The sequence below is a fragment of the Thalassophryne amazonica genome, chromosome 3, assembly GCF_902500255.1.
Source record: "Thalassophryne amazonica chromosome 3, fThaAma1.1, whole genome shotgun sequence".
NCBI classification, from domain to species: Eukaryota; Metazoa; Chordata; class Actinopteri; order Batrachoidiformes; family Batrachoididae; genus Thalassophryne; species Thalassophryne amazonica.
In genome coordinates, this window is record NC_047105.1 from 81,296,613 (window position 1) to 81,307,828 (window position 11,216).

General features: G+C 37.9%; 1 protein-coding gene and 1 non-coding gene across 2 annotated transcripts; one reads left to right on the top strand and one right to left on the bottom strand.

Moving 5' to 3' along the window:
* Positions 1–901: 901 nt before the first annotated feature.
* Positions 902–6,307, top strand: vamp3 (vesicle-associated membrane protein 3 (cellubrevin)). Its single transcript, XM_034166956.1, has 5 exons — positions 902–1,000; positions 3,302–3,380; positions 3,759–3,917; positions 4,393–4,444; positions 4,692–6,307. Coding segments are annotated over exons 1-5 (309 nt in total). The 5' UTR covers positions 902–998; the 3' UTR covers positions 4,709–6,307.
* A 3,899-nt stretch (positions 6,308–10,206) lies between these two features.
* trnar-acg lies at positions 10,207–10,279 on the bottom strand. The gene has a single exon. It is a non-coding gene; the product is annotated as a tRNA-Arg (tRNA).
* Between the last annotated feature and the right edge of the window lie 937 nt (positions 10,280–11,216).

Here is an 11,216-nt window from a genome sequence, read left to right on the forward strand (position 1 = left end):
ACAACATTACTTCAAACCTTGTTTCTGTGAAATATGCGGTGCCACAGAGTTATGTTCTAGGCCCTCTGCTGATCTCTCTCTATTTATCTTAGTCAGACGTGTCATTTTAGGACTACTTTTCATTGCTACATAGATGACACTACATAGATGATAATCTCACCCATACTTGGACTTTATAGCACTGTCTGACTTCAGTGAAAAACTGGATGTCCAGCAACTTGTTACTTTTAAATACTGGCAAGACCAAAATGATAGTCATTGGTCCTGTGAGACACAGGCATCAGTTTGACCACCTAACATTAACCTTGCACTTGTGTCATTCATCACGGCGATAAAGAGTCAAATGTCGGAGTGACCTTTGATCCCACACTGTCCTTCGACCTACACATTAGCGAAATCCCTAAGTCTGCTTTCTGTCAACTTGGTAATAGTGCAAAGATTCAATATGCTGTCTGTGGCTGATGCAGAGACACTGATGCATGCCTTTGTCTCTTCTAGATTGGATTACTGTAAATCTCCATATGAACATTTATGCCTTCTTTTTGCATTCTTGCCTAACAAGCTATAATCTGACTTTTTTGGTTTTGTGTCTTTGAAAACTCTGTTGTATTTTGCTTATATGAATTGCCTAAGCAGCGGGTCACCCCTCTGAGCCTGGTTTGCTTGAAGTTTCTTCCTCAAAAAAGGCTGGAGGTTGTTTTTCCTTACCACTGTTATGTGGTTACTGGAGGGTTGGTAAAGTTAGACCTTTTCTGATTTGGCGCTATATAAATACATTGAATTTCACTGTAGATAAACAGTATGTAATGCATTTACAGACAAATTTTCACACAATTGTATAAATGGGTGAACAAAATTCTTATTTGTGACGTACACAATCCCATCAAAAATCACGTGATCGGTGGTTCGTCAGCACTCACGCTCTGGCACTTTGTTCGACACAAGCTTTCAAGACTGTGTCGGTGGTAGCACTGTGTTCTAGAAACTACAGTTTCGTCATGTAAGTGCATAAACTCATTTATAGCTCGTTTAAATGATACGGCGGGTTTTTGTGTCGTTTTTCTTAAACCGGAAAAGTAACGCCCCAGAATTTTGCTAAGCTACTGGCAAGCAACAAGTGGTACATAGTGTGTTAATTTTCGGCAAAATAACTTTGCGTTAGTTGTTATATCAGTTTACATCTACGCCAACACAAACTACGTTAACGTTGTTCTAACGTGTAACTTGTTGAAAACCTTGAACCGAAAGGCGTTTTTCAGAGCGTTGGACGGCTAGCTTTAGCTAGGAAGCTAATGCTAGGCTAGGTTAAGATTTCTCTCCGAGTTCTGAGTAAAGTGTTTATGTAGCTTTCAGGCTGCAGTAACAGACTGATAAACACTTACTTACAGTTTTGGTTGTATATATTAAATGGGTCAGTCCATGTGAAATCGCAGGAGGCATCTCCGATTTACTTTCACAAACTAATAGTAGGTTATTCAGACTTCAGCGTAAACGGCGTAAAACAATTCAACCTTATATTGGAGATATTTGGGGTTTTAAAAATGGGGCGTGACTCTGATTTTACTGTAGAAACGAGTGGTACAGAAAAAAGATGCTAAGTCCATTAAATCATTACTTTTGTTGAACTATTCGTCTTAGATGCATGACATTTTCAGGAGTTGTGCCAAGGTGCTAGATATCTTGAAATACTATGAAAGAGGATCCACAGTTGCATAATTGTCAGTGTATAGCTTCCTGAAAACTGAAAAAAAGAAAAAATTCGTTTGCCCTTTTGGCCCATCATCAGTGTTGGTCTTCTGTATTTCCATATTGAAGCACATCAGATCTATCAAATGTTCGTATTTGTTTCTTATGTTATCCTGTTCTGGTGAATAAGTATTTTTCTAAAAGAAGTAAGTTTCTGATTTATGAGGCATTAAAATGGAAAAAAAAATCATTTGATGCCTATATTTCAAATACATATTGCTCAAGTATTAACAAGGCCTACCTTTTTTTAAGCATTGCACAACTGGAATGAGTATGTCTTCATTAATAGTCACAAAATATGAAGTTGGTATCTTCACTCAAATTATATTAAGATAACAAATATGCCATGAATTGTAAAATACAGAGCCATTGTATTTAAAATACAATCACAAAATTGTTTCTGAGAACTAGTATTTGTGTTTTTTGTTTAAATATTCATAATGTACATGCAACATTGGACAAGAAACAAGACGTGCAAGTAAAATTCATGGATCCTTGTGGTCCCTCGAGACTCTGAATTAGCCCAGAAAGGGAGGATATCTGTTGGGTCCCTCTTGTAGATATCCTGAACATTACTGATGCTCCAATTACTTCAGCTGGCAGGTTTTTATTATTTTTATTATTTTATTTTTTTATGAACTTTAATAGCAGGGGGGAGAATGTGGCTGCTGGACACCATTGAGTGTTTTTCATGTTCCTTAACTAAACCTGTATTTCTACTTTTACTCAACTCGTTTTCTGAATCCATAATGTACTTTTTATATCAGTGCATTTGTCATACACCTTAGTTACAGCCTCTGTTTGTAAAAACTGAAGGAGACTGACAGTATTCACCTTGCTTTCACAGAGCTGAGGTGACATGTTGCTTTACCCATAGCTCAAATTGTGAACATTGTTTGAAAATACTGCTTTAGCTGTAGCTTGTGTAATCACTGTTAGGTGCTTATGTGTGTTCATGTTAAAACTTTTTTGTTTTGTTGCAAAGAAACTTTAGATGACTGATGTGTTGGAGGAAGTTTTGTGTGTGGGTTTGCATTTCCTTGCATGGGTGTGGCTGCTTGCTGCAGTATTTGCTTTACCTGTAAATAAAAGCAACGGTTCAGTCCATTTTCTTGGCTGTCTTATGTGGGCTGAACTGCTTGCTGCCACAATGAATTATTTTAGCGTGTCACATACCTGTCTATTCCCAACAGTTTGGCTGAAACAAATATAGCCACTCTTTCCAATTTCAGCTACCCATATGAAGTTTGGCACAGTGATGCAGATCCGGGTCTGAAGGTGGCAGTATTCAGCTTAAAAAAAAAAAAGTTTCTGAGCTACATATGTATCCATGAATGCCACACTGATAATCAGTTATACATCATATTTGCACAGGTTATATTTGTAACCACCATTGAGACCAATCATCCATTTGTGATCAGAGTATATCCTTGAGAGAGAGTTTGAGATGGGATGAATGGAATGCTTCTCGTAACTGCACAGCTAATGTTCAACAAAGGTTTGAGAAATATTCGTGGGTAGTGATGTCTGCACTTACATCTGTCTGTTTAAATAGGTCAGCTCCTGGTCCAGAAAATCCTGCTGTTGCTTCAAGCAACCGACGTCTGCAGCAGACGCAGGTCCAGGTGGATGAGGTATGATATTCTTTACAGTGAGCAATGAGGTGCAGTTAAAGCTCATCTGTCTGTATTTCTCCACATTTTTTCATACTGATAATCATCAAAGTAACACTTAATATTATTTTTTATTGTTGCCTTTCTGTGATAACATTGGTGATGCCATTTGAGACCTTTCAGCATCACACTGCATATCTTTATCCATTTCTTGCCTCTGCAAGTGCTCTCACATCTGCGATACACCCAAACTAGGCTTGGCAGTGTTTCAGCTATTTTAAATCTGTTTTGGTCATGAAGAGGTCGCAGTCACATAATTTATATGGCAAAAGAAAGGAAATTAAAATCATTTATTTATTTTCTCCATTTTTTTTCTTTTGTTATTGTGCTTGTGACCAGGTGGTGGACATTATGCGTGTTAATGTGGACAAAGTGCTGGAGCGTGACCAGAAGCTAAGTGAACTCGATGTCAGAGCAGATGCGCTTCAGGCTGGAGCCGCCCAGTTTGAGACCAGTGCCGCCAAGTTGAAAAGAAAGTACTGGTGGAAAAACTGCAAGGTTTGCCTCAAGCTTTTCTTCCCTAAAACTGTACTGAAAGCACTGGTCTTAAGCAAGATTTTACATTTACCTAATCAACACTATAGTGTTTGAATTTTTTGATCATGCAGTATAAACTGAAACTGTACAAGAAAACCATTTATTTTAAATACACCCCCCCCCCCCCCCCCTCACTTAAAGCAAGACTATTTTTGTCATTCCACAAAGTTGGCAGCATTTATTTAAGTGTAGTTATTATAAGGTACTTTTATTTCTGTAGTATATCACAAAATTACAGCTATTTTTACTGCTGGTATTTGTTTTTTGGGGGGACTTTCATGGCAAGTACAGTGAGTTTGCCCTGTGAGGTCTTTCCAGGCATTATTAAATGGTCAAAAATCAAAGTTAACTATTAGTTTAATGTTCAATGAATAACACCTTTTAATACAATTTATTATTGTTGGTCTTGAGTTGCTTCTGTCTTCACACCTTGCAGATGTGGGCCATCCTGATTGCTGTTATAGTGATCATTGTGATCATTATTATTAGTAAGTATGAAACTGACAGTTTATTAAAGCATTTTTTTCATTACAGGTGGTCTAATGGATCTTGGATTTTCATTTTGTTGAAGGCTTATTTTCATAACATAACATTCTTACAAAGTTTACTTAATACACTTGGTCGACTTGATGTTGGTTTGAAATATAGATGTAACATTGAGTACTTACATTTTGACTTAAAGTATGACAAGCCATTGAAATATATGCTCAGTGTTTCTAAATTTGTTGTTCTCAGTTTGGGCTAAGTCATAAAATGACAGCAGGAAGAGGAGTGGATAAAATGGTGAAGTGAGGAGGAGCGTTGTCCATAATTAATATCTCAAAAGAAGTCGTCACTTGGTTACTGCCTGCTGAGCTCCACAGCCTTGTTCCCTGTCTGCAAGGGGTCTTCATTCCTTGTCCTGAATTATCACCTCCAATTCGGTCCATAAATATATGGATCTTAACAAAGGTGGTTTGTTTATTTTAAAGCTGTTTCCCTTAACATGTTTACATTGAAAGCAAATTTCATAATATCTGCATTAGAATTGTCTGATTAGTGCAGAAGTTATTGTGCTTTTCTGTGATTTCTCCTCTATTGTTAAGGGGCCAAAGGTCATTCAACAACAAGCGTCTTCATAAATTCAAATGGTAACTTTATTGCTTGGATAGAATTGCTTGGCACTAAATGGCTGCCTGTGTATTGATTCTCTTTAAGAATTGATCAGCTAATTGAAATTATATGAGGGAGAAAAGCAAATGGCCAAGATATCTCCACAGGAAGTTTTTTGATTATTTTTGGTCCATTACAGTTGATGGTGAACACGTGAATCCAGCTATAATTTCTGTACTGCCACTTGATTTGGATGCATACACAGTAGTTTTATTCTGAAATACTAGAACACATCACACATTGCAGAATTTTTTTTTTTTTTTTTTTTTTTTTTTTAATAACTGTTCCCACCATATGGCAAAAACCAAAGTAAACAAAACATCTACTCATTCAGAAACCAGCCACTCAGACTCAGTAACCTCTTCAGAATGACATGTTGAATGACTTGGAAGCATTTTCCTAACATTTAGCTACTGTGTGATGAAGCCTTCAGCCTATTTAATAAGAATAAATTTTTGTCTGTATGAGAAAGAATACAGAATTCCACCTCAGGACTAGAAGTGAAGGTTATTGTTGTTCACTCAGTTTATATTTTCTTTTTTTTGTTTAGCCATTGATTTTGTATGCAGGCTTGTAAAAGTGCCTTTTCTGGGTGCCTCTCTCTGTCACCATTGTAACAGCAGTCCTGTATTTCTAATACACATCAGCATCACCTGATCGTCCAAGTGCAAGATGGTTGTCCTTTAAGGTCAGACTTGTTACACAGTATGAAATTGTTTTAAATATTTATCTAATGTATATATCCACCCTCAAAGCCTTACAGCCATTGTTTAATAAAAAGTAGGATTGTTTCATAACTCTCATCAGAATGTGCCAGAAACATTTCTTTTGATTTTGAAATATTAAAGCAAACAGAATAGCATATTTTTTTAAAGGATGCCTTCATAGTTACTGTTTGAGAACAGTTGTAGTACCTCAGAATGTTCTCACCATTCACACAAATATTGTGCCACTTGCTTTAGTCAGCTGTGTGTATATAACATGAGTCTTGTGCCACTTAACACTGACATTAACCTGTCTGTTCAGTGCAAACTCATACATAACATGTTAATTTAAAGTTCAGTTCTGTTTCACAACAAAACTTGTAATTAACTAATATAGGGAATCTGTACAGTGGCTATAGATTAAAAAAAAAAAGTACTCACCCACTTGAAGTTTTGCTTTTTGTTTTATGGCGGCAGTAAAAAAAAAACAACAAACAAAACCTGCCTTTATGCTTTTTTAAGTTTTGTTTTTTAATCTTGTATTGAAAGCAAATGTCTGTAAAATGAACTTGTGGATTGCATAAGAATGCACTCCTTTACATAACAAATTTGTACAGCCACTTTTGACAAGTCTGGTGATTGATGCAAGAAAATGTTGATGAAAGTTACTTGAAGTTTATGTAAAATCTGTCATCATGAATTGCAAAGAGCATGACAGATTTGCACATTATCCTCATAAACAGAATGAAACTACTGAGGGACTCCACCAAGAGGCATATGACATCTATGAAGGAGGTACAAGCTTCAGTAGCTATAATTTGAGAGACTTTGCATAAAGGCTTGTTGCTTCACTGGACACAGTTGTATGTATGGTAGAGTGGCAGAGACAACGTCGTCGTTTTTTTTTGTTTGTGTGTGTGTGTGTGTGTGTGTGTCTGGTGGCTGCCCTTATTTTGTCTGGGCACAGTCAGGCAGTTTTTGAAGGTAGCCTGTTTTTGAGGGCAGTATGCAAATTCACCATGTCAAAATGTCATTTTTAATCCACATGAAGCTCCTGGTGTGCAAGTGAGAGCTTTACAGCACCCTGCCTCCAGCTCGTGAATGGATGAATGTGATGCATCACTGTAAAACACCTTGAGCATCTACTTTGGTCATGTAGACATTTGTTTTCACTTTCAAATTAAAGAGCATCATTCAAAAGAGGTGTGTGGTTTGATTAGCAAACAAAAATGTATACGCTCAAGAGGGTGAGGTTAGTATGCGATGTTGGTGTTTACTCCTGCTGAGCATTGTGGGAGATTAGTGAAAACTTTGTTGGGTAGCAGCAGTGTGACACCTTGTCACTGGGTTCACACTCCATACACACCCCCAGCCTTATGAGAAGACTTGTATGCCCCCACTTGATTATGGTGAACAGTCCTGGTGGTGATGCATTTTTCAATATTTGTGTCAGTTGCTTATGTTTCCATAAAAAATGAAAATGGTAATAGTTGCAGTAATTGAAATAAAATTAGCATGTACGAGTACAGATGGATTCTGTTGACATTTTTGTAAACTGTTGCTGCCAAACTGTACCCACTACATAAAAATTACAGCATTTTCAACTGCCAGAAAAAGCTGTTAGGGGTGAGACTTTTTTTTTTTTTAATTGCATTTGGAATGTGACACTGTGCCTTCATATCTACCTATGTACGGGGAGTGCCTTTGGAAGCTACTGTAATTATATTCTTAACCTAAATATGCCTTTTGTGTGAATAAACAATTTCACTTTCATCACAAAGCTGTCTCTTGGTGTTCTGTCACAGAATAATGTTATAAGCTATCATAAACCTCAGAGCCCTCCCAAAAAAAGTCAAGAACGCTTTATTCAGCAACAGTTGACTCATACGTTTATACCAAATCATGACTCAGTAAGGTGTAGCAAAGGTGTTCACTTTTTAATCCACAAACATTTCAAATGTTCTGTTACTTATCATGGCATCACTTGCACGATTGTACAGTACAAGTTAAAATGAATAAAAACAGGTTAGAAAGTATCTTTTCTCTGTGCTTGCATTTTGTGGCGAAATAAGCACCAAAATACAGGAAACGGCATCAAAAAATACATTTTATGGGGTGGCATGCCCCCCCCCCACACACACAAGCACAACTTCTTAGTTGTGCCACTCGTTCACAAATGCATCCCCATTTTTTTTTTTTAATTCCTGTCCTCTGTAAGTGTTCTTAGTTTAGGAGTAGTTGTGATCATCTGGCCCATCCTAACTCCACCTTCTAAAAAAACTGATCAAATTGTGTATATTTATTGTGAAAAGGAGGTGATGGAACCATTGAGTTCTCAATCTGAACATCAGGTGCTGATTATTTGGGGCTCGAACATCATCATGGTAACCTGTATAGTCATGCTGGAGAAGAAAATTACAACCCTAAATCAGAGAAAGATGGGATGATATGAAAAAAGTTGAACCCAACAAAGTTCTTTTGTGTGTGTGTGTGTGGGGGGGACGACGACTTTATTTAGTTTAATAAAATACATCCATTCCTGCATTTAGGGGGTGGTGGCCAAGTGGTTAATGCGCTTGGTTTCAGTATGAAAGACTCCCAGTTCAAATCCCACCCCTGCCACATTTCTCCATGTAATGTGGAGTTGCATCAGGAAGGGCATCCGGCGTAAAACCTGTGCCAATTCAACATGCAGATCCACCTTGGATTTGCTGTGGCGACCCCGAGTGCAAACAAGGGAGCAGCCGAAGGGACTTACGTACATCCATTCCTGCATTTCAGCCCTGTAACATATTCCAAAAGAAGTGACAAGGGGCTATTCAGAACAAGTAACGCGGTTAAAATAAGACGTTCCAAGCGGGTGATGCCAACCAGTGATTGTAATCAAGATTTGGTATAAAACAGTATCCATTAAAGACTTTGAAGAAAGTCTTTGAAGAGTAAAGATGGGCATAAGATCTCCATTTGCCAACAAATGCATGAGAAAATTATTGAAATATTTAAAAACGCTCTTCCTCAAAAAGTTATTTCTCCCTTTACAGGGCACCACAGGGTTTTGCACCACACTCCGCTGTGTATTATAAGGGGAATAACAGATTTGTTCTTAAACCAAGTACACTAACCACCGAGTAAAGGTAGATATTTCACATCCACCTACATTAGCCAAAGTAAACCAACCATTTCAATAGTATAATTGCCCTTGTCAAATGTTAATATCTACAAACTAATACCTTAAAAGTTTAGTGTCCCAGCAGTAAGAGCAGTGTTCTCCAAACAGTTCTTTCATCAAGGTGATAAAGTGACCTTGTGTAAATACGTGGAGTATATTATAATTAAAACATATCTCTGTGAATGTTCAGAGAAATATTCACTAACTGACAAAACGGACCTGTTGCTTTGAGTTTTGGTTTCCCTCTTTTTAGTTACATGCTGATCTGGAGTCAGTTTGGGAGGATTTTGGTAAAATAATTTCATTTAAGAGAGGGGATTTCGTTTGTTTATTTATTTTTTAATATCTGTGTTATTTGCATGTAAAATACGCTTCACAAACTAGCATTAACTACCCCCAAAGACCCCCCTCCCCAAAAAACAATAAAGTTAAAGACTGCAACATTTCGAACGTAATCCAATTCCGCTTGAAAAGCTACTTATCTGGCAACTTAACTCACTACTGCAGCATGTCGGGGGCGGGGGGAGTAAAAATGCGCAACGAAAAGCAGTTCCTTGCCATCATTAATAAAAATGCCACGAAAATATGCACTTACAGAAATATACAAGCGCATCTTATTTAAAACATGCAAAATTTATATTGCCAATGTGATTTCGATGTTTAAAGTATCAGAAAAAAAATCACTTTTAAAATCAATCCGCCCAGAACTACGAAACCACGGATGGAGTGTTGACACACGTACAGCGGTCAGCTCACTGCTTCACTGTTTCCAGGTGCCAGATATCTAAATATCTTAGTGTTCCTGTCACTTTCATGGCGTTATTAATTTGTGTAAGAGACGTCAATGTATATGACATCCATCACAAACTGTATCGCTACACAGTCTCATCTGTAGTGGCTGTTAGTCAGCGTTTGTAGAAAACATTTCATGCCGCTTCGTTTAACCAGCCTGTTCTCATCTACTGAGAAAACTCTCACCTCTCTCGAAAGTCCACGATGCTTTACACAATCCTTAGCCAAATCTCCTAAATCAGGAGCTGTCTCAAGGGCAGCATTTTTTTTAAATAACTTTTGTTTACCTTTTGATCTACTCCAAAATTTACGGGATATATTCACGTCACTCAGGGTATGTCATTTTGAACTATGAAACATTTTGAATATCGGTATGTCTGTCAGATATTCTCCAATGAATGGACTTTCAGCACACGCACACAAAAAAAGCTAACGAGCCAGCCAGGAGTCGAACCTAGAATCTTCTGATCCGTAGTCAGACGCGTTATCCATTGCGCCACTGGCCCGATATTATATTTTTATATGAAAACCCTTAGAACATTTCTAAAAAAAAAAAAACAATGCAGACTCTGTGCCGACTGTAGGCTATAAATATAAATGTTATAATTTGATATGGATTGCACATTCCTGAACCACCCAGCAGACTCCAGAACAGTGTTTCAAACACTGATGTTTCAAAGGTTTCTAAACATCGTTACAGTTAGCAAGTTTGGGTAGGATTATTTTGAAAGAATACATGTGGATTACATGTATGTATGTATGTACGTACATACATTTGGATTACTTGCAATCTGATTACTTTTGGATTACATTTCAAAGTAATTTGTTTGCATAGCTCCAAATCGCAACAACGCCCCAAAGTGCTTCACACCAGTAAGGTCCAACCTTACCAACCCCACTGAGCAAGAACACAGGCTACAGTAGTAAAGAAGAACTCTGTGGTGTTTTTGAGGAAGAAACCTCAAGCAGACCAGAGTCAGAGGAGTGGCACACTGCTTAGGCCATTCTAACAGTTAGAAAAAAAGTGTGTAATGGTGCAAAGTCCATCTTACACCCAAGCCCAAGAGTTTGAAAGGTGTAGAGTTGGATGTGATGATTCAGAGTCCTTAGCAGAGTACTTGAAGGGAGCATCAGCCGCCCCCCACCCAAACAGCGGTACTTCTGGCCGTCATTGTAGTTTGGTGATGCTCCAGTTTATTGTCCATCATGTGGCCAGGTCACATCCCATCCAGTCACTCAGCATGTGGCTCTAACACGCATCAGTACCAGTACCTCAGAGAGAAAAAGAGCAGAATCAGTTGGACTGAACTAACAGCACCGGCGGCATTTCTTTTGATATCAATAAATCAACAGACAAGGAAAGAGGGTGCGAATGGTCGCTGGCAGGCAGCAGCTAAGTCTGTTCTTCAATAAACCCCAAAACGTTTGATATATAATGAGACT

Coding starts and splice junctions, on each gene's coding strand:
- vamp3 (XM_034166956.1), top strand. Junction 3,381..3,758: donor CGCAGGTCCAGGTGGATGAG/GTATGATATTCT, acceptor GCTTGTGACCAG/GTGGTGGACATTATGCGTGT. Junction 3,918..4,392: donor ACTGGTGGAAAAACTGCAAG/GTTTGCCTCAAG, acceptor CACACCTTGCAG/ATGTGGGCCATCCTGATTGC.